The following is a 23,408-nucleotide window of genomic DNA, read 5'->3' on the forward strand; positions in this document are numbered from 1 at the left end:
TGCCTATAGAGCATTTAAAAGATGCATTTCTATATATGCAGGATGCACAGCGGAATAATTGCCGACTGGCATCAAGTATAAGTGCGTTGTCCAATTCTACCAGTAAAATGGTCAGGTGATGCGGATTCCAAACGGCATTTGGAAGTATTGCCTTTGAAAGGGGACATTTGGGGTCGGTCTTTTAGACCTGGTGGCCACGGCAACAACTGGGAAATCCACGTTTGTACCCCAGGTCGCCTCTCAAAATAAGACGCCGTATTATCAGGCGCAGTCCTTTGTTGGCAAGCGGACAAAAGGTTCCTCTTTTCTGCTCGTGACAGAGGGAGAGGAAAAAGGCTGAAGAGATTACCCAGTTCCCAGGAACAGAAATCCTTTCCCGCCTCTGCAAAGCCCTCAGTATGACGCTAGGGCCTTACAAGCTCAGGCACGGTGGGGGCCCGTTCTCAATGAATTTCAGTGCGCAGTGGGCTCACTCGCAAGTAGACCCCTGGATCCTTCAGGTAATATCTCAAGGGTACATATTGAAATTCGAGACGTCTCCCCCTCGCCGTTTCCAAAAGTCGGCTTTACCGACGTCTCCCTCTGACAGGGAGGCAGTTTTGGAAGCCATTCACAAGCTGTATTCCCAGCAGGTGATAATCAAGGTACCCCTCCTGCAACAGGGAACGGGGTATTATTCCACACTATTGTGGTACCGAAGCCAGACGGCTCGGTGAGACCGATTCTAAATCTAAAATCTAAAATCTTTGAACACTTACATACAGAGGTTCAAATTCAAGATTGAGTCACTCAGAGCAGTGATTGCGAACCTGGAAGAAGGGGACTACATGATGTCTCGGGACATCAAGGATGCTTACCTTCATGTCAAAATTTACCCTTCTCACCAAGTGACCGTTCTGTACCATAAACCTGAGGTACCCTATCAGTTCAGACGCTGCCGTAGGGATGGTCCACGACACCCCGGGTCTTTACCAAGGTAATGGCCGAAATGATATCCCTTCGAAGGAAGGGAATTTTAGTTATCCCTTACTTGGACGATTCCCTGATAAGGGTAAGATCCAGGGAACAGTTGGAAGTCGGTGTAGCACTATCTCAGGTAGTGTTGCGGCAGCACGATTGGATTCTCAATATTCCAAAATCGCAGCTAGTTCCGACGACTTGTCTTCTGTTTCCTAGGGATGTTCCTGGACACAGTCCAGAAAAATGGTGTTTCTCCCGGAAGAGAAAGCCAGGGAGTTATCCGAGCTAGTCAGGAACCTCCTAAAATCGAACCAAGTCTCAGTGCATCAATGCACAAGGGTTCTGGGTAAAAATGGTGGCTTCCTACGAAGCAATCCCATTCGTTAGATTCCACGCAAGAACTTTCCAGTGGAACCTACTGGACAAATGGTCCGGGTCGCATTTTCAGATGCATCAGCGGATAACCCTGTCACCAAGGACAAGGGTATCCATCCTGTGGTGGTTGCAGAGTGCTCATCTTCTAGAGGGCAGCAGATTCGGCATTCAGGACTGGGTCCTGGTGACAACGGATGCCAGCCTGCGAGGCTGGGGAGCAGTCACACAGGGAAGGAATATCCAGGGCTTAGGGTCAAGCCTGGATACATCACTTCACATAAATATCCTGAAGCTAAGGGCCATTTACAATGCTCTAAGCTTAGCAAGACCTCTGCTTCAAGGTCAGCCGGTATTGATCCAGTCGGACAACATCATGGCAGTCACCCACGTAAACAGACAGGGTGGCACAAGAAGCAGGAGGGCAATGGCAGAAGCTGCAGGGATTCTTCGCTGGGCGGAAAATCATGTGATAGCACTGTAAACAGTATTCATTCCGGGAGTGGACAACTGGGAAGCAGACTTCCTCAGCACGACCTCCACCCGGGAGAGTGGGGACTTCACCCAGAAGTCGTCCACATGATTAAAAAACTCGACAGGTATTGCGCCAGGTCAAGAGACCCTCAGGCAATAGTTGTAGACGCTCTGGTAACACCGTGGGTGTACCAGTCAGTGTATGTGTTCCCTCCTCTGCCTCTCATACCCAAGGTACTGAGATTGATAAGATGGAGAGGAGAAAGCACTATATTCGTGGCTCCGGATTGGCCAAGAAGGACTTGGTAGCCGGAACTTCAAGAGATGCTCACGGAGGATCCGTGGCCTCTACCTCTAAGAAGGGACCTGCTCCAGCAAGGACCCTGTCTGTTCCAAGACTTACCGCGGCTGCGTTTGACGGCATGGTGGTTGAACGCCGGATCCTGAAGGAAAAAAGGCATTCCGGATGAAGTCATCCCTATCCTGATCAAAGCCAGGAAGGATGTAACCGCAAAAACATTATCACCGCAATTGGCGAAAATATGTTGCGTGGTGCGAGGCCAGTAAGGCCCGACGGAGGAAATTCAACTGGGTCGATTCCTACATTTCCTGCAAACAGGAGTGTCTATGGGCCTGAAATTGGGGTCCATTAAGGTCCAAATTTCGGCCCTGTCAATTTTCTTCCAAAAAGAACTAGCTTCAGTCCCTGAAGTTCAGACGTTTGTAAAAGGGGTACTGCATATACAGCCTCCTTTTGTGCCTCCAGTGGCACTTTGGGATCTCAATGTAGTTTTGGGTTCCAAAAGTCACATTGGTTTGAACCACTTAAATCTGTGGAGTTAAAATATCTCACATGGAAAGTGGTCATGCTGTTGGCCCTGGCCTGGGCCAGGCGCGTGTCAGAATTGGCGGCTTTATCCTGAAAAAGCCCTTATCTGATTTTCCATTCGGACAGGGCGGAATTGAGGACTCGTCCTCAGTTTCTCCCTAAGGTGGTTTCAGCGTCTCACCTGAACCAACCTATTGGTGGTGCCTGCGGCTACTAGGGACTTGGAGGCCTCCAAGTTGCTAGACGTTGTCAGTGCCCTGAAAATATATGTTTCCAGGACGGCTGGAGTCAGGAAATCTGACTCGCTGTTTATCCTGTGTGCACCCAGCAAGCTGGGTGCTCCTGCTTCTAAGCAGACTATTGCTCGTTGGATTTGTAGTACAATTCAGCTTGCGCATTCTGTGGCAGGCCTGCCACAGCCAAAAATCTGTAAATGCCCACTCCACAAGGAAGGTGGGCTCATCTTGGGCGGCTGCCCGAGGGGTCTCGGCTTTACAACTTTGCCGAGCAGCTACTTGGTCAGGAGCAAATACGTTTGTAAAATTCTACAAAATTGATATCCTGGCTGAGGAGGACCTGGAGTTCTCTCATTTGGTGCTGCAGAGTCATCCGCACTCTCCCGCCCGTTTGGGAGCTTTGGTATAATCCCCAGGGTCCTTACGGAGTCCCCAGCATCCACTTAGGACGTTAGAGAAAATAAGAATTTACTTACCGATAATTATATTTCTCATAGTCCGTAGTGGATGCTGGGCGCCCATCCCAAGTGCGGATTGTCTGCAATACTTGTACATAGTTATTGTTACAAAAATCGGGTTATTATTGTTGTGAGCCATCTTTCAGAGGCTCCTCTGTTATCATGCTGTTAACTGGGTTCAGATCACAGGTTATACGGTGTGATTGGTGTGGCTGGTATGAGTCTTACCCGGGATTCAAAATCCTTCCTTATTGTGTACGCTCGTCCGGGCACAGTATCCTAACTGAGGCTTGGAGGAGAGTCATAGGGGGAGGAGCTAGTGCACACCAGGTAGTCCTAAAGCTTTCTTTAGATGTGCCCAGTCTCCTGCGGAGCCGCTATTCCCCAGGGTCCTTACGGAGTCCCCAGCATCCACCACGGACTATGAGAAATAGAATTATCGGTAAGTAAATTCTTATTTTTTGTGTATCACACGTTTTGCTATCATTATATTCTGTACCCTGGGGAACTAGGTGCATCAGAGTTTCAAATAATATATAGTGCTACACAGGGTATACTGTTTTTTGTGTTTCTCAGTCACCCCACACCGCTTAAATCCTCTGTCTGTGCTCTGCGTTTACTGTCAAAAAACACAGGATTATTTGCTGTTTTTTGTGTTTTGTGTGGCTATATTGTACTGTTACGCCCTAAGGCTACATCCCATACAATGTCTGCTACACAGGGCGGGACATCCGTGGATGCTCCTGCATTATGCAGTGCTGTTGCCACAGATTCACCAGTGGGGAAAGTGTTAGCTGCTGGTTCAGGCGCTGGGTGTCATACATCCCCCAGTCCGCCTGCGGAACCTGTGGCCAATCAGGACCCACATTGGGCAGCTTTTTCAAATATGCTGACTACGTTTGTAACGCGTCTTATGCCCCCTGTGGGACCTCCAGTGCCGTTACAGGCACATATTGTCCCTGTAGTTAATCCGCCATGGGCGTATACTCTGTCTACCCATTTACAACAATTAAATCAGTCTTTGATTAGACAAAAGTCCACCCTCTGGGGCTAAGGGGTCATCTAAGCGGGCCATTTCTTCCTCACAATCCACTAATAATTCTGATAATTCTTCTGATGAGGATGGAGAATATACTGATCCATCAGACACTGATGCAGTTGCTTCTGATGAGGAATCTACAACCCACCTTGTGGAGGCTATCAAGCTGATTCTCCAAATTGATGGTGAGATTGTGCCCCCTGCTACGGCTAAGAAACCTGATAAGTGTAGATGTCGGAAGGTTGCTAAAGTAGTTTTACCACATTCTGACCTTTTAATTGACATACGTCAGGAATCCTGGTCATCTCCAGGAAAGAAGTTTTCCCTGTCTAAAAAGATGCTAGCTCGTTATCCTGTCCCGGCGGAGTTGAGTAACAAGTGGGAAACTCCACCGCCAGTGGACTCTTATGTCCGCCCATTTTGTGGTGTCATCTACTCTGCCTGTCACCTCACTGAAGGAATCTACAGAAAAGTGTGTGGAGAGATGCCTGAAGTCTATTTATACTCCTACTAGTGCTGTACATAAACCCACTATGGCTGCCTCTTTGGCGGCAAAAGGAATTGAAGCATGGGTTCAGGCAATTGAGGATGAGCTACCTCAGGATTTTTCTGACACTGCCAGACAATATCTGTCGTATATTACCACAGCCTCTCACTATATTCAGGAGGTGGCCTCTGATGCAGGGGTCATGGCGGCCAAGGCATCTACTACGTCTATACTGGCTCGCCGGATTCTGTGGTTGAGGTCCTGGAAAGTGGATCTAGACTCTAAAAAGACCTTGGAGGTGCTTCCTTTTTAAGGGAGACCTACTATTTGGGGAGGATCTGAACAAGATTGTGTCTGACTTTGCAAAGGCCAAGACTTCGTTTCTCCCAAGTACTAATCCTTCTGCTCCGAAGGCTAAACAAATCGAAACAATCTTGGGCCGCCCGTCAGCCTGCTTACAAACCAGACAAGCCTGCTGCATGACTAGGCGGGTATGCAATCTTTCAAGAGATGTCGCCCTCGCTAGTTCTGTTCAATGGTTATCCTCTCGGATCCGTTGAAAGCGCAAGCTCTACACCTGGTATTACAATCCCTCCTGGAAACAGGAGTGGTAGTGCCGGTACCTCTGTCTCAGAGAGGCAGGGGCTACTATTCAACCCTGTTTTTTAGTTCCGAAACCAAATGGGTCTTTCCGGCCTATCCTCAACCTCAAATCATTGAACAAGTTTGAGTGTGTCCAAATTCTGGCCATGGAACCAGAGGACTATATGGTATCCCTGGACATACAGGATGCTTACCTGCACATACTTATTGCCATTTCACATCAGCAATATCTGCGGTTTGCTATTGGCAACCTTCATTTTCAATTCCAGGCTCTGCCTTTTGAACTGGCCACGGCACCTCAGATTTTTACCAAGGTCATGGCCGTGATGGCTTTCCTCCGTCGTCAGGGAATCGGGATCCTGCCGTATCTGGACGACTCGCACTCCCAAGATGTCCTCCTCAGTCAACTGGAGATGTCAGTCCAATTCCTACAAGCCCACGGGTGGCTCATCAATTGGAAGAAGTCCTCGCTGGTCCCTGCTCCGGAGCATGGTGCACCTGGGGGCACTGCTTGACGCCCACAGCCAAAGACTGTTTCTGTCTCCAGTGAAGGTCCTGAAACTTCAGGACAAGATCAGATACTTCCTCATGGTGTCTGTTTTCGACATGGTAGAGTATGCTCAATTTCATTCCCACCCTCTGCAAAGGTTAATCCTTGCCAGGTGGGACGAATTGCCCCATCGGATCAGGTCTCAAATGATCTCCTTGACTCTCGAGGCACGTTGGTCATTGAGCTGGTGGCTACAGGACTGACAGTTAAGCAGGGGCAGTCCCTTCTAGATCTCCAACTGGGTTCTACTGACAACGGATGCCAGTCTGCGGGGTTGGGGCGCAGTGTTGGAGCAACACTCCAGGGTCGATGGACCAAGGAGGAATCTTTCCTCCCGATAAACATTCTGGAACTGCAGGCAATGTTCAATGCGTTGACACTTGCTCTGCCTCTGGTACAGAACAGGCCTGTTCAAGTACTATCGGACAACGCCACCACGGTGGCGTACATAAGTCATCAAGGCGGCACTCAAAGCCGCATGGCAATAATGGAAGTGTCAAAGATCCTTCAATGGGCGGAACGCCATCTGCCAGCAATATAGGCAGTGTTCATTCCGGGAGTCCTCAACTGGGAAGTGGACTTCCTCAGTCGTCATGACGTGCACGCTGGAGAGTGGAATCTTCATCCAGAAGTCTTTCAACTCCTAGTGGACAAGCGGGGCCTACCAGATGTAGACCTGATGGCATCTCGAAACAAGCACAAGGTTCCGGTCTTCGACGCAAGGACAAGGGATCCTCAAGCAGCATTCGTGGACGCACTGACAATACCATGGAATTTTTGGCTGCCATACATGTTCCCTCCAGTGTCACTTCTGCCCAGGGTAATACGAAAGTTCAAGCAAGAAGGAGGAATACTACTTTTAGTCGCTCCAGCGTGGCCCAGACGGCATTGGATCTCAGACCTGCAGGGTCTCTCGGTAGAGAGTTCTCTTCTACTTCCTCAATGCCCAGACCTCATTCAGGGCCCTTGTGTCTACCCAGACCTGGCCAGACTGGCTTTGACGGCGTGGCTCTTGAAGCATCACTCCTGAGAGCGAAAGGATTCAGAGGCGGTCATTCAAACTATGTTGAAAGCCCGTAAATCGGCTTCGGCTTGGATTTATTACAGGGCCTGGCATTCTTACTTCACCTGGTGTGTTGCTAAGAGTTATGATGCATATACTTTCAGAACTTCCAGGCTTTTGCCTTTTCTACAACAAGGCCTAGACTTGGACCTTCGTCTGGCCTCCCTCAAGGTCCATATATCTGCCTTGTCGGTGTGGTTTCAGAGAAAAATTGCACCTCTTCCTGACGTTCACACTTTCACTCAGGATGTTTTACGGATTCAGCCTCCCTATGTCCCTCCTGTGGCTACATGGGATCTGTCTGTTCTGAATGCCATACAAGAGTCTCCATTTGAACCTCTTGAGTCTGTGGACCTTAAATGCCTTACGCTTAAGGTCGTGTTTCTGCTGGCTATTGCCTCTGCTAGGAGGGTGTCGGACTTAAGCGCTTTGTCCTGTCATCCACCCTTTCTCATTTTTCACCGTGACCGGGCAGTTCTTCGAACTCGCCCAGGTTATTTGCCTAAGGTGGTATCTTCTCACCTTAACTAGAAGATTGTGGTTCCGGCCTTCATCTCTTCTGGTTTGTCCTCCAAAGAACGATCTTTGGATGTGGAAAGGACTGCCTCTATCAGGAGGTCAGATTCCTTTTTTGTACTTTTTTGGTTTTCACAAACGTGGCTGGCCTGCGAATAAGCAAACCTTGGCCAGATGGATTAGAATGGTGATTGCACAAGCCTATGCACAGGCTGGGCTCCCAGCTCCTGCTGCTATCAAAGCCTGTTCTGCTCGGTCTGTTGGACCTTCTTGGGTGGCGCGTCCGCAGAACAATTGTGCAAGGCGGCTACGTGGTCCTCAGTGTTTTATGCCTTTGATACTTTCGCCTCCCAGGATGCTACCTTTTGGACGCAGAGTTCTTGTGCCCGCTACAGTGCGTCCCCTCCCATGAGGAACTGCTTTAGGACATCCCCGATGTATTCCCTGTGGAATCCGTGTACCCCGATGCAGAAAAGGATATTTATGGTAGACTTACCATTGTTAAATCTTTCTGCGAGGTACACTGGATTCCACAAGGCGCCCACCCTGACGCAGTTAGCTTCTTTGGGTTTGTATGGCATTAGCCGCTAGTCCCTTCTCCTGTCGTGAGAATGTGGTTCTATGTGACCAACATCTACCTTCTCTCTTACCTGCTACTGCATTGGACTGGTTAACAAAACTGAGTGCCAGTGTCTGGAGGCGGGACTATAGAGGAGGCGGTACAGTGCACCCTGGGAACAGTCAAAGCTTTAGCCTCTTGGTGCCTCGGATCAAGATCCAACTCTACACCCCGATATATTCCCTGTGGAATGAGTGTACCTCTCAGAAAGAGATTTAACAATTGTAAATCTACCATAAATCTCCTTTTTGTGATGGATAATCTTTTACACGCAGACAGTATGCATCAGGGTCAGTGCAGATATTCTGTTGTAAATGTTAAGTTTCTTCTTAGTATCAGAGTAACGCAACATTCTTTAACAGATTCTTGGCTGCCAATTGCTGTGTATTAGCGCAGGTGGGCTTGTGCTGATCTAAAATTTATTTAACCTAGTGGAGAGATTTCGGTCTGTGCCGCCTCAGCTGATTTGTAGAGCTACTCAGGAGGCAAAGTTTTCTGTGATCTGCAGAGTAAAATGCAGCAAATTGGGTCTTCCCGCAGGATCGGCATCGCAAGGATAAATACCGACAGGCAGCCCAAAATTGGCTATACCTGTGTGCCGGGCTCCGGCCACGTCAAATAGTCAATGTCTGGCTGTACATTGCATCGCACCGTGTGTACACACCATTACACTAATCACTAAAGGGAAGATGTATCAGAGCTTGTCGAGAGGTAAAGGGGCAGATGTACTAAGCCTTGAAAAGTGGAGAGGGATAAACTACCAGCCAACCTGTATCCGTTTGGATGGTCGACCATGTTAAGGTCGACCACTACTGGTCGACATTGGCATGGTCGACATATGAAAAATGGTCGACATGGTTTTAAAAATAAATAAATAGATTTTTCTCTAACGTCCTAGTGGATGCTGGGGACTCCGTAAGGACCATGGGGAATAGACGGGCTCCGCAGGAGACATGGGAACTTTAAGAAAGAATTTGGATTCTGGTGTGCTCTGGCTCCTCCCTCTATGTACCTCCTCCAGACCTCAGTTTGAATCTGTGCCCGGAAGTGCTGGGTGCTATTTAGTGAGCTCTCCTGAGCTTGCTATAAGAAAGTATTTTGTTAGGTTTTTTATTTTCAGGGAGATCTGCTGGCAACAGACTCCCTGCATCGTGGGACTGAGGGGAGAGAAGCAGCCCTACTCTCTGAAGATAGGTCCTGCTTCTTAGGCTACTGGACACCATTAGCTCCAGAGGGATCGTACACAGGATCTCACCCTTTGTCGTCCGATCCCGGAGCCGCGCCGCTGTCCCCCTCGCAGAGCCGGAAGACAAAAGCCGGGTGAAAGAAGCAAGAAGACTTCGAAATCGGCGGCAGAAGACTCCAGTCTTCACTGAGGTAGCGCACAGCACTGCAGCCGTGCGCCATTGCTCCCACACTACACCCACATATTCCGTTCACTGTAGGGTGCAGGGCCCGGGTGGGGGGGGGGGGGGGGGCGCCCTGGGCAGCAATTAGGACCTCTTGGCAAAAGTTACACATATACAGTTGGGCACTGTATATATGTATGAGCCCCCGCCATAATAGTGTACAGAAACGCGGGACAGAAGCCCGTCGTCGAGGGGGCGGGGCTTCTTCCTCAGCACTCACCAGCGCCATTTTCTCTCCACAGCTCCGCTGAGAGGAAGCTCCCCAGGCTCTCCCCTGCAGATTCACGGTAGAAGAGGGTAAAAAGAGAGGGGGGGGGCACATAAATTTGGCGCAAAAACATAATATACAGCAGCTACTGGGTTAACACTAAGTTACTGTGTGATTCCTGGGACATATAGCGCTGGCGTGTGTGCTGGCATACTCTCTTCTCTGTCTCTCCAAAGGGCCTTGTGGGGGAACTGTCTTCAAAAAAGAGCACCCTTTGTGTGTTTGTGGTGTCGGTACGCTTGTGTCTACATGTTTGACGAGGAAGGCTATGTGGAAGCAGAGCGGGAGCAAATGAATGTGGGGTCTCCGCCGACGGCGCCGACCCCTGATTGGATGGATATGTGGAAGGTTTTAAATGATAATGTTAATTCCTTGCATAAAAGGTTGGACAAAGCTGAAACCTTAGGACAGTCAGGGTCTCAACCCATGCCTGATCCGATGTCGCAGAGGCCGTCAGGGTCTCAGAAGCGCCCACTATCCCAAATTGTTGACACAGATACCGACATGGATTCTGACTCCAGTGTCGATTACGATGATGCAAAGTTACAGCCTAAATTGGCTAAAGCCATCCGTTATATGATTATAGCAATGAAGGATGTGTTGCATATCACAGAGGAAACCCCAGTCCCTGACAAGAGGGTTCATATGTATGGGGAAAAAAGGCAGGAGGTGACCTTTCCCCCTTCACATGAGCTAAATGAGTTATGTGAAAAGGCTTGGGAATCTCCAGATTAAAAACTGCAGATTTCCAAGAGGATGCTTATGGCGTATCCCTTCCCGCCAACGGACAGGTTACGCTGGGAATCCTCCCCTAGGGTGGACAAAGCTCTAACACGCTTATCCATGAGGGTAGCCCTGCCGTCACAGGATACGGCCACCCTAAAAGATGCTGCGGATAGAAAGCAAGAGGGTACCCTGAAGTCCATTTATACACATTCAGGTACCTTACTAAGGCCGGCAATTGCGTCGGCCTGGGTGTGTAGTGCTGTAGCAGCATGGACGGATACCTTGTCGGAGGAACTTGATACCTTAGACAAGGATACTATATTAATGACCCTGGGGCATATAATAGACGCTGTCCTATATATGAGAGATGCTCAAAGAGACATTAGCCTACTGGGCTCTAGAATAAATGCAATGTCGATTTCTGCCAGAAGGGTCCTGTGGACTCTGCAATGGACAGGCGATGCAGACTCAAAAAGGCACATGGAGGTTTTACCTTACAAGGGTGAGGAACTGTTTGGGGAGGGTCTCTCGGACCTGGTCTCCACAGCTATTGCTGGAAAGTCAAATTTTTTGCCATATGTTCCCTCACAACCTAAGAAAGCACCATATTACCAAATGCAGTCCTTTCGATCACAAAAAGGCAAGAACGTCCGAGGTGCGTCCTTTCTTGCCAGAGGCAGGGGCAGAGGAAGGAAGCTGCACAACACAGCTAGTTCCCAGGAACAGAAGTCCTCCCCGGCTTCCACTAAATCCAACGCATGACGCTGGGGCTCCACAGGCGGAGCTAGGCCCGGTGGGGGCGCGTCTCAGAAATTTCAGCCACAAGTGGGTTCACTCCCAGGTGGATCCCTGGGCAATAGAGATTGTGTCTCAGGGATACAAGCTGTAATTCGAAGAGATGCCCCCTCACCGATACTTCAAATCGGCCCTGCCAGCTTCCCCATTAGAGAGGAAAGTAGTGTTAGCTGCAATTCACAAATTGTATCTTCAGCAGGTGGTGGTCAAGGTTCCCCTCCTTCAACAAGGGAAGGGTTATTATTCGACCATGTTTGTGGTACCGAAACCGGACGGTTCGGTCAGACCCATTTTAAATTTAAAATCTCTGAACATATACCTGAAAAAGTTCAAGATGGAATCGCTCAGAGCGGTCATTGCAAGCCTGGAAGAGGGGGATTTTATGGTGTCTCTGGACATAAAGGATGCATACCTTCATGTCCCCATTTATCCACCTCATCAGGCGTACCTCAGATTTGTGGTGCAGGATTGTCATTACCAATTTCAGACGTTGCCGTTTAGTCTCTCCACGGCACCGAGAATATTTACCAAGGTGATGGCAGAAATGATGGTACTCCTGCGGAAGCAAGGGGTCACAATTATCCCATACTTGGACGATCTCCTAATAAAAGCGAGATCAAGAGAGCAGTTACTGATCAGCGTAGCACGCTCTCTGGAAGTGTTAGGACAGCACGGCTGGATTCTGAATATTCCAAAGTCGCAGTTGATTCCTACGACTCGTCTGCCCTTCCTGGGCATGATTCTGGACACAGACCAGAAGAGGGTTTATCTCCCGATGGAGAAGGCTCAGGAACTCATGACACTGGTCAGAGACCTATTAAAACCAAAAAAGGTGTCGGTGCATCACTGCACACGAGTCCTGGGAAAGGTGGTGGCATCATACGAGGCCATTCCCTTCGGCAGGTTCCATGCAAGGACCTTTCAATGGGATCTCCTGGACAAGAGGTCCGGATCACATCTTCAGATGCATCGGTTAATCACCCTATCCCCCAGGGCCAGGGTGTCTCTCCTGTGGTGGCTGCAGAGTGCTCACCTTCTGGAGGGCCGCAGATTCGGCATTCAGGACTGGGTCCTGGTGACCACGGATGCAAGCCTCCGGGGGTGGGGGGCAGTCACGCAGGGAAGAAATTTCCAAGGCCTGTGGTCAAGTCAGGAGACTTGCCTTCACATCAACATCCTGGAACTAAGGGCCATATACAACGCTCTACGTCAAGCGGAGTCCTAACTTCGCGACCAACCAGTTCTGATTGTCAGACAACATAGCCGCAGTGGCTCATGTAAACCGCCAAGGCGGCACAAGGAGCAGAGTGGCGATGGCGGAAGCTACCAGGATTCTTCGCTGGGCGGAGAATCACGTAAGTGCACTGTCAGCAGTGTTCATCCCGGGAGTGGACAACTGGGAAACAGACTTCCTCAGCCGACACGACCTCCACCCGGGAGAGTGGGGACTTCATCAAGAAGTCTTCACACAGATTACAAGTCGGTGGGAACTACCACAGATAGACATGATGGCGTCACGCCTCAACAAAAGACTACAGAGCTATTGCGCCAGGTCAAGGGACCCTCAGGCGGTAGCTGTAGACGCCCTGGTGACACCGTGGGTGTTCCAGTCGGTCTATGTATTTCCTCCTCTTCCTCTCATACCCAAGGTACTGAGGATAATAAGAAAAAGAAGAGTAAGAACAATTCTCATTGTTCCAGATTGGCCACGAAGGACTTGGTATCCAGATCTGCAAGAATTGCTCACAGAGGATCCGTGGCCTCTTCCTCTAAGACAGTACCTGTTGCAACAGGGACCCTGTCTCTTCCAAGACTTACCGCGGCTGCGTTTGACGGCATGGCGGTTGAACGCCGGATCCTAGCAGAAAAGGGTATTCCGGAGGAAGTCATTCCTACGCTGATAAAGGCTAGGAAGAACGTAACGGCTAAACATGATCACCGGATATGGCGAAAATATGTTTCTTGGTGTGAGGCCAGCAATGCTCCTACTGAGGAGTTTCAGCTGGGCCGTTTCCTTCACTTCCTTCAGTCAGGAGTGGATTTGGGCCTGAAGTTAGGCTCAATTAAGGTCCAGATTTCGTCCCTTTCCATTTTCTTTCAAAAGGAGTTGGCTTCTCTGCCAGAAGTTCAGACGTTTGTGAAAGGAGTGCTGCATATTCAGCCTCCAATTGTGCCTCCAGTGGCACCTTGGGATCTTAACGTGGTGTTGAGTTTCCTGAAATCACACTGGTTTGAACCACTTAAAACAGTGGAGTTGAAATATCTTGCGTGGAAGGTGGTCATGCTATTAGCCTTGGCTTCGGCTAAGCGCGTTTCAGAATTAGCGGCTTTGTCTCATAAAAGCCCATATCTGATTTTCCATATGGATAGAGCGGAATTGAGGACACGTCCCCAATTTCTGCCAAAAGTGGTCTCATCCTTTCATATGAACCAACCTATTGTGGTGCCTGTGGCTACTCGTGACTTGGAGGATTCCGAGTTACTAGATGTGGTCAGGGCTTTAAAAGTTTGTGGCCAGAACGACTAGAGTCAGGAAAACGGAGTCACTGTTTATCCTGTATGCATCCAACAAGCTTGGTGCTCCTGCTTCAAAGCAGACTATTGCTCGCTGGATCTGTAACACGATTCAGCAGGCTCATTCTGTGGCTGGATTGCCGCAGCCAAAATCAGTGAAAGCCCATTCCACTAGGAAGGTGGGCTCTTCTTGGGCGGCTGCCCGAGGGGTCTCGGCATTACAGCTATGCCGAGCTGCTACTTGGTCAGGTGCAAATACGTTTGCAAAGTTCTACAAGTTTGATACCCTGGCTGAGGAGGACCTATCGTTTGCTCACTCGGTGCTGCAGAGTCATCCGCACTCTCCCGCCCGTTTGGGAGCTTTGGTATAATCCCCATGGTCCTTACGTAGTGCCCAGCATCCACTAGGACGTTAGAGAAAATAAGATTTTACTCACCGGTAAATCTTTTTCTCGTAGTCCGTAGTGTATGCTGGGCGCCCGTCCCAAGTGCGGACTTTTTCTGCAATGCTTGTATATAGTTATTGCTTAAATAAGGGTTATGTTATAGTTGCATCAGGGTTTATCTGATGCTCTGTTATTATTCGTACTGTTAACTGGGTAAAGTTATCACAAGTTATACGGTGTGATTGGTGTGACTGGTATGAGTCTTACCCTGGATTCCCAAAATCCTTTCCTTGTACTGTCAGCTCTTCTGGGCACAGTTTCTTTAACTGAGGTCTGGAGGAGCCAGAGCACCAGAATCCAAAGTCTTTCTTAAAGTGCCCATGTCTCCTGCGGAGCCCGTCTATTCCCCATGGTCCTTACGGAGTCCCCAGCATCCACTACGGACTACGAGAAATAGATTTACCGGTAAGTAAAATCTTATTTTAATTTTCTTACTTTACCATCCACGTGGACTACGATTGGGAATGGTAACGTGCCGAGCGCAGTGGCCCGCAGTACGCTCGCCATGCAAGGGGACGCGGTATACTAATTGGGGTTCCTGGTCATGTTACGGAAAAAATGACACCAAAAACAGTGCAAAAATATGTGTCTGCCTTTTGGCGTGTCGGCCTAATGACTGCTGACCTTAACATTGTCGACCAGTCATACCGGAATCCAGCCAACCAGCTCCTTACATTTTTTCAAACAGGACCTATTACATGGCAGTTAGGAGCCTATTGATTGGTACTTTATCGCTTTCCACTTGGACCTCTTTGTAAGGCTTAGTACATCTGGCCGAAAATCTCAACCAGTTGGCTCCTAACAGTCTTTCAAACAGAAGCTGATTAGTTGTTATGTTAGTTTAGGTTTGCAGCATTGTGTACCAACATTAAAACTACAGCGCATATATGCATCATTACTCTTTCATTTTCTGCAGGTTGGAGATTTTGGTGATGCCACCAATTGGCCTACGCCTGGAGAAATTGCCCACAAAAGCACACCGGTAAGAGCCTAAATATCCTTTGTTGTGTTTCCGCGGCTGGGTACCCGATTGCCATGCAGGTTTCTACTGTACATCATAAAGTCCCGTTTAAGTTTTGAGTAGTGGCAGCTGGGCCGCTCATTTCAGCCCTTGCATGTAAATAGGGGAGGATGCGTATATCCACGGTGCTAGAAGATGAAAGTGCATTTTTGAGAGTGGGACTTTACAGATGTTCTGGTTTTTCAATGTGTATTTAAGACACAAATATTGCTGCAGGTGTGTCTGGTACACTGTATGGAGTGAGGGTCTTGTTCCAGTGTAAAAAAAAAACCCAAAACAAACAAACCAATGTGTATTCATTGATTGCTGCATGGGTTCGGTCCAGGTCCGCTACGTTTAATGCATTTTCATGATCCTTGGTTTAATGTACAAGTGGGTGACGGGTTGACACAAACTTTTCCCTTACCGTAATGGCAGCAGTCCCTTGCGGGCACCCAGATCACCTTTATCAGTGAGGTACATGCAGACCCACTTTGGCAATACACACAAATAGTAATGGGGGGGGGGGTAATATAATAGGGTACTAAAGACATCAAAGTTCCTGTACGCTTTCTGTCTTTGTTGCCCTGTTGTGCTCACAGTCATGAATACCGTTGCTGTCAGTGTAGCGTCGTATTGCGTTCCTGGGCATCAGAAGATAAACAGCTGTTCCTGATGATACAAAGATAACTGTAAATCATGTAATGGAACTCTAAATAAAAAGCTGAGTCCTTGGTAAAAGTTGCAGGGGGGTACATACAAGCTCAGTCAGCTGAAAGCGGCAAACCAGCACGTTTAGTTAGGTAGCCTCAGTGCTCTTAATGTGTTGCCTTAGAATGTATAAACTGTGTGTTATTGGTGGTAATTAACCATCTCTCTCCTGGTGTGTGGCTGTGTGACACCAGGAATAGCACAGACAGGTCCCCCCTAGCAGGATTTCCATTTAGGGATGCCCTCTTTCTCACTCCTGCCATGCCCATTGCCTGCAGTCTCTATTCTGGGACTGACAGCCTCCCAGGCAGCTCGCAGTGATCGGGTGCTTCACCCCAGGATTTATTTTTAGGATCCTGGGTAGAGTAGCTGGCCTGGGACATGTGAAGGTTTCGGATTTCCCTAGCTCTTTGTGGATAACAGGTAAGGGAGACATGTTTAGAGAGAATCTGTCTTTATACTCTGTTACCTGTAGTTTACAAACTGAGTGGGGGGAGGCTCCGTTCCAATCTATTTATATACACCCCAGAATAATATCCCCGCAGCAGCAGAGTCATTTCATTGGTAATTGGACGGATTTGGTTTTTCATTTTATTGACATAACCTAAGCTTTGATGACACTGCCTTTTTATCTGCAGGCTAATCTGCAGATTATGCATCCTCTTACCTCCTGGTTCTATGTAGATTATTTGCCCAGACTGCAGTGTAGTGTTTGTGTACATGTACCTTTTAGGAATGAATAATCAGTCTCCATAAATTGAATGGCTCTGCTTCCAGCTTTTATTTTGTTCTTTCCCGGACCGGCAGATAATTACTGAGGTGCAGGTGCACCAAAAGGCTGAATCTCCTGACTGTAGCAATCACCCTGGCTTCAGCCTTTGATAACTGGACGTTTGCAGCTCATGGCTTTGTGTCTTAATCTGTGGCTGTTGTGTGTGATGCTGAATTTAAATGTAATGGGTACAAACTTATTGCACCTAAATTTGTGGGGGGGGGGGGGGTTATTTACTGAATAAATGAAAACATCTGTGGATCTGCTGATATTTTGCTTTTAAATAAAGGATGGTCTCATACTATAAATCCATTTTAGAGAAGCGGATTTTCTATTTTTCTGGTTCGTTTTCAAATCTATTAGATCTCCATTTTCAAGCACACAAATAACTTATTTTTTTTTTTTTATTTTGTACAAGGGCATCTACATGTCTTCCAAGGTGAATGGGACTGCGCTTGGACAATCAGTATACGTCTAGGTTTGCGAAGATGATCCTATGACCACTTAATTTAATTTTCGATCATTAAAAATATTGGACAGATTGCTTTCATAAGGTGGAGATAAATTGGTTTTGCTACTTTTTAAGCAATGGATGCTTGGGCGGCTATGATAGTCGCAGATGGTCGCGAGTACTGCGGACACCTGTTACGGATCGCGCTAGTTGCTCCCAAATGCACCATATGTAGATTCATAAAGTGGCTAAACCCGCTCAAATTATTAGGCGCGCTGCCAAAACAACAATCTGGTCACCTAAAAGCCAACTATGAATTTCTGCTTGCTACCTCAGGAGGGCACCAAAAAACAATTGAATAAATGGCTGTATATAATCTAGGGGAGTCTGTATTGCATTGTGCACGTGTAAATTGTATAAATTGTTAATCTTTTTATTATAATGGTTGAAAGTGTGGTGCTAGAAAACTACGCTGCGGAGAGCAAGTGCAAGGTACAGAGGGATGTAGTTATGACATCCCGCACCCTCACAATCCAGAGGGTCGGCATATTGACCAACAGGGACTATTCCCACTCGTGGATGTCCACGACATCCATAGAGTGGAATGGAACCCGTAGTGACTGCAGTGTGGCGAGCAGTCTCCTGACCACCAGTCACGCAATACACACCCGGTGCAGAATGCAGGGTTTTTTATACTCTAGAATGAGATATGGATACTGCCATTGGAAGAAGGTAGGAAGAACAAGTCCCTTTCTCTAACGTCCTAGTGGATGCTGGGGACTCCGTAAGGACCATGTGGAATAGACGGGCTCCGCAGGAGACTGGGCACTCTAAAGAAAGATTTAGTACTACCTGGTGTGCACTGGCTCCTACCTCTATGCCCCTCCTCCAGACCTCAGTTAGAATCTGTGCCCGGCCAGAGCTGGGTGCTTTTAGTGAGCTCTCCTGAGCTTGCTGATAAAGTATTTTAGTTAGGTTTTTTTATTTTCAGGGAGCTCTGCTGGCAACAGACTCCCTGCATCGTGGGACTGAGGGGAGAGAAGCAAACCTACTAACTGCGGCTAGGTTGCGCTTCTTAGGCTACTGGACACCATTAGCTCCAGAGGGATCGAACACAGGACCTGACCTTGTCGTCCGTTCCCGGAGCCGCGCCGCCGTCCCCCACGCAGAGCCAGAAGCCGGCAGAAGCAAGAAGACATCGAAATCGGCGGCAGAAGACTCCTGTCTTCACATGAGGTAGCGCACAGCACTGCAGCTGTGCGCCATTGCGCCCACACTACCCACACACTCCGGTCACTGTAGGGTGCAGGGGGGGGCGCCCTGGGCAGCAATTAGGATACCTCTTTGCAAAAAGACACATATATACAGCTGGGCACTGTATATATGTACGAACCCCCGCCATTTTATTACACAGACCCGGGACTGAAGCCCGCCGCTGAGGGGGCGGGGCCTTCTTCCTCAGCACTAACCAGCGCCATTTTCTCTTCACAGTTCCGCTGAGAGGAAGCTCCCCAGGCTCTCCCCTGCAGTATCAAGGTAGAAAAAGGGTAAAAAGAGAGGGGGGGGGCACATAAATGTAGGCGCAAAATTATCATAAACAGCAGCTACTGGGTAAACACTAAGTTACTGTGTAATCCCTGGGTTATATAGCGCTGGGGTGTGTGCTGGCATACTCTCTCTCTGTCTCCCCAAAAGGCCTTGTGGGGTCCTGTCCTCAATTAGATCATTCCCTGTGTGTGTGCGGTGTGTCGGTACGTTTGTGTCGACATGTTTGACTAGGACGGTTACGTGGAGGCAGAACAAGTGCAAGTGACTGTGGTGTCGCCGCCGACGGCGCCGACACCTGATTGGATGGATATGTGGAAGGTGTTAAATGATAATGTAAGCTCCTTGCATAAAAGATTGGATAATCAGTCAGGGTCTCAACCCGTGTCTGATTCTGCAGCTCAGAGGCCGTCAGGGTCTCAAAAGCGCCCACTATCCCAGTTGGTTGACACAGATGTCGACACGGATTCTGACTCCAGTGTCGATGACGATGCGGCAAAGTTGCAGCCTAAAATGACTAAAGCCATCCGATACATGATTATAGCAATGAAGGATGTATTGCACATACCGGAGGAAAACCCTGTCCCTGACAAAAGGGTATATATGTATGGGGAGAAAAAGCAAGAGGTGACTTTTCCCCCTTCACATGAGTTAAATGAATTAGATAAAGCTCTCACACGCTTATCTAAAAAGGTGGCCCTGCCGTCACAGGATACGGCCGCCCTAAAGGATCCTGCAGATAGGAAGCAGGAAAGTATCCTGAAGTCTGTTTATGCACACTCAGGTACTATACTGAGGCCGGCTATTGCGTCGGCCTGGATGTGTAGTGCTGTAGCAGCATGGACAGATAATCTGTCTGAGGAAATGGATATCTTAGACAAGGATACCATTTTATTGACCCTGGGGCATATAAAAGACGCTGTCCTATATATGAGGGATGCCCAGAGGGACATTTGCCTACTGGGCTCTAGAATAAATGCAATGTCAATTTCTGCCAGAAGGGTCCTATGGACAGGTGATGCCGACTCCAAAAAGCACATGGAGGTGTTACCTTACAAGGGTGAGGAATTGTTTGGGGACGGTCTCTCGGACCTAGTTTCCACAGCTACGGCTGGGAAGTCAAACTTTTTGCCATATATTCCCTCACAGCCTAAGAAAGCACCGTATTACCAAATGCAGTCCTTTCGATCACAGAGAAGCAAGAAGGTCAGAGGTGCGTCCTTTCTGGCCAGAGGCAGGGGTAGAGGAAAGAAGCTGCACAACACAGCTAGTTCCCAGGAACAGAAGTCCTCCCCGGCTTCCACTAAATCCATCGCATGACGCTGGGGCTCCACAGGAGCCAGGAGCGGTGGGGGCGCTTTTCCGAAATTTCAGCCACCAGTGGATCCCTGGGCTATACAGATTGTGTCTCAGGGATACAAGCTGGAATTCGAAGTGATGGCCCCTCACCGTTACCTCAAATCGGCCCTGCCAGCTTCCCCCATAGAAAGGGAAGTAGTGTTAGCGGCAATTCACAAGTTATATCTCCAGCAGGTGGTGGAAGAGGATACTATTCCACAATGTTTGTGGTACTGAAACCGGACAGTTTGGTCAGACCCATATTGAATTTAAAATCCCTGAACATTTATCTGAAAAGATTCAAGTTCAAAATGGAATCGCTCAGAGCGATCATTGCAAGCCTGGAAGGGGGGGATTTTATGGTGTCTCTGGACATCAAGGATGCGTACTTGCATGTCCCCATTTATCCACCTCATCAGGAGTACCTCAGGTTTGTGGTACAGGACTGTCATTACCAATTCCAGACGTTGCCGTTTGGCCTGTCCACGGCACCGAGAATATTTACCAAGGTGATGGCGGAAATGATGGTGCTCCTTCGGAAGCAAGGGGTTACGATTATCCCATACTTGGACGATCTCCTCATAAAGGCGAGGTCCAGGGAGCGGTTGCTGATCAGCGTAGCACTCTCTCAGGAAGTGTTGCAACAGCACGGCTGGATTCTGAATATTCCAAAGTCGCAGCTGATTCCTACGACGCGTCTGCCCTTCCTGGGCATGATTCTGGACACAAACCAGAAAAGGGTGTTTCTCCCGGAGGAGAAGGCTCAGGAGCTCGTGACTCTGGTAAGAGGCCTCCTAAAACCAAAACAGGTATCGGTGCATCACTGCACGCGTGTCCTGGGAAAGATGGTGGCTTCATACGAAGCCATTCCCTTCGGCAGGTTCCATGCGAGGATCTTTCAGTGGGATCTGTTGGACAAGTGGTCCGGAACGCATCTTCACATGCATCGGCTGATCACCCTGTCCCCCAGGACCAGGGTGTCTCTTCTGTGGTGGCTGCAAAGTGCTCACCTCCTCGAGGGCCGCAGGTTCGGCATACAGGACTGGGTCCTGGTGACCACGGATGCAAGCCTCCGAGGATGGGGGGCAGTCACTCAAGGCAGAAACTTCCAGGGGCTGTGGTCAAGTCAGGAGACTTGTCTGCACATCAATATCCTGGAACTAAGGGCCGTATACAACGCCCTGAGTCAAGGGAGCCTCTGCTTCGAAACCAACCAGTGCTGATTCAGTCAGACAACATCACGGCAGTGGCCCATGTAAACCGCCAGGGCGGCACAAGAAGCAGGGTGGCAATGGCAGAAGCCACCAGGATTCTTCGTTGGGCGGAGAATCACATACTAGCACTGTCAGCAGTGTTCATTCCGGGAGTGGACAACTGGGAAGCAGACTTCCTCAGCAGGCACGACCTCCACCCGGGAGAGTGGGGACTTCATCAAGAAGTCTTCACGCAGATCACAAATCGATGGGAACTGCCACAGGTGGACATGATGGCGTCCCGTCTCAACAAAAAGCTAAAAAGATATTGCGCCAGGTCAAGGGACCCTCAGGCGATAGCTGTGGACGCACTAGTAACACCGTGGGTGTTCCAGTCGGTCTATGTGTTTCCTCCTCTTCCTCTCATACCAAAGGTGTTGAGAATTGTAAGAAAAAGAGGAGTGAGAACAATACTCATTGTTCCGGATTGGCCAAGAAGGACTTGGTACCCGGAATTGCAAGAAATGCTCGCAGAGGACCCGTGGCCTCTGCCTCTCAGACAGGACCTGTTACAACAAGGGCCCTGTCTGTTCCAAGACTTACCGCGGCTGCATTTGACGGCATGGCGGTTGAACGCCGGATCCTAGCGGAAAAAGGCATTCCGGATGAAGTTATTCCTACGCTGATAAAGGCTAGGAAGGATGTGACAGCAAAGCATTATCACCGTATATGGTGAAAATATGTTGCTTGGTGTGAGGCCAGGAAGGCCCCTACAGAGGAATTCCAGCTGGGTCGATTCCTGCGCTTCCTACAGTCAGGAGTGACTATGGGCCTGAAATTAGGGTCCATAAAGGTCCAGATTTCGGCCCTATCCATTTTCTTCCAAAATGAACTGGCTTCACTGCCTGAGGTTCAGACGTTTGTTAAGGGAGTGCTGCATATTCAGCCCCCTTTTGTGCCACCAGTGGCACCTTGGGATCTTAACGTGGTGTTGAGTTTCCTGAAATCCCACTGGTGTGAGCCACTTAAGACCGTGGAGCTAAAGTATCTCACGTGGAAAGTGGTCATGCTGTTGGCCTTAGCTTCGGCTAGGCGTGTGTCAGAATTGGCGGCTTTGTCATGTAAAAGCCCCTATCTGGTTTTCCATATGGATAGGGCAGAATTGCGGACTCGTCCGCAATTTCTGCCAAAGGTGGCGGCGTCCTTTCATTTGAACCAACCTATTGTGGTGCCTGCGGCTACTGGTGACTTGGAGGATTCCAAGTTGCTTGACGTAGTCCGGGCTTTGAAGATTTATGTGACCAGAACGGCTGGAGTCGCTGTTTGTCCTGTATGCATCCAACAAGCTGGGTGCGCCTGCTTCAAAGCAAACTATTGCTCGCTGGATCTGTGGCACGATTCAGCAGGCTCATTCTGCGGCTGGGTTGCCGCATCCAAAATCAGTGAAAGCCCATTCCACGAGAAAGGTGGGCTCTTCTTGGGCGGTTGCCCGAGGGGTCTCGGCGTTACAGCTTTGCCGAGCTGCTACTTGGTCGGGTTCAAACACATTTGCAAAGTTCTACAAGTTTGATACCCTGGCTGAGGAGGACCTTGAGTTTGCCCATTCGGTGCTGCAGAGTCATCCGCACTCTCCCGCCCGTTTGGGAGCTTTGGTATAATCCCCATGGTCCTTACGGAGTCCCCAGCATCCACTAGGACGTTAGAGAAAATAAGATTTTACTCACCGGTAAATCTATTTCTCGTAGTCCGTAGTGGATGCTGGGCGCCCGTCCCAAGTGCGGATTTTCTGCAATACGTGTATATAGTTATTGCTTACTAAAGGGTTATGTTATGTGGCATCAGTTGAGTGATGCTTGTTTGTTGTTCATACTGTTAACTGGGTAAGTTTATCACGAGTTATACGGTGTGATTGGTGTGGCTGGTATGAGTCTTACCCTGGATTCCAAAATCCTTTCCTTGTAATGTCAGCTCTTCCGGGCACAGTTTCCTTAACTGAGGTCTGGAGGAGGGGCATAGAGGTAGGAGCCAGTGCAC

At 48.9% G+C, this 23,408-nt stretch overlaps 1 protein-coding gene across 6 annotated transcripts in view; it reads left to right on the forward strand.

The window, feature by feature from the left end:
• The window catches only part of LARP1 (La ribonucleoprotein 1, translational regulator), a 145,287-nt gene that overhangs the window by 54,137 nt on the left and 67,742 nt on the right, over positions 1 to 23,408 (forward strand). For 4 of the 6 annotated variants that reach the window (XM_063928359.1, XM_063928360.1, XM_063928361.1 and 1 more), the window contains exon 3: positions 15,281 to 15,346. In XM_063928359.1, the coding sequence (XP_063784429.1) occupies positions 15,281 to 15,346 (66 nt within the window). Of the gene's footprint in view, positions 1 to 15,280; positions 15,347 to 16,360; positions 16,499 to 17,265; positions 17,326 to 23,408 lie in introns of those variants that run through there. The other 2 variants (XM_063928364.1, XM_063928363.1) reach the window with 2 other exon arrangements.

This window comes from Pseudophryne corroboree, chromosome 6, assembly GCF_028390025.1.
Source record: "Pseudophryne corroboree isolate aPseCor3 chromosome 6, aPseCor3.hap2, whole genome shotgun sequence".
Taxonomy (NCBI): Eukaryota; Metazoa; Chordata; class Amphibia; order Anura; family Myobatrachidae; genus Pseudophryne; species Pseudophryne corroboree.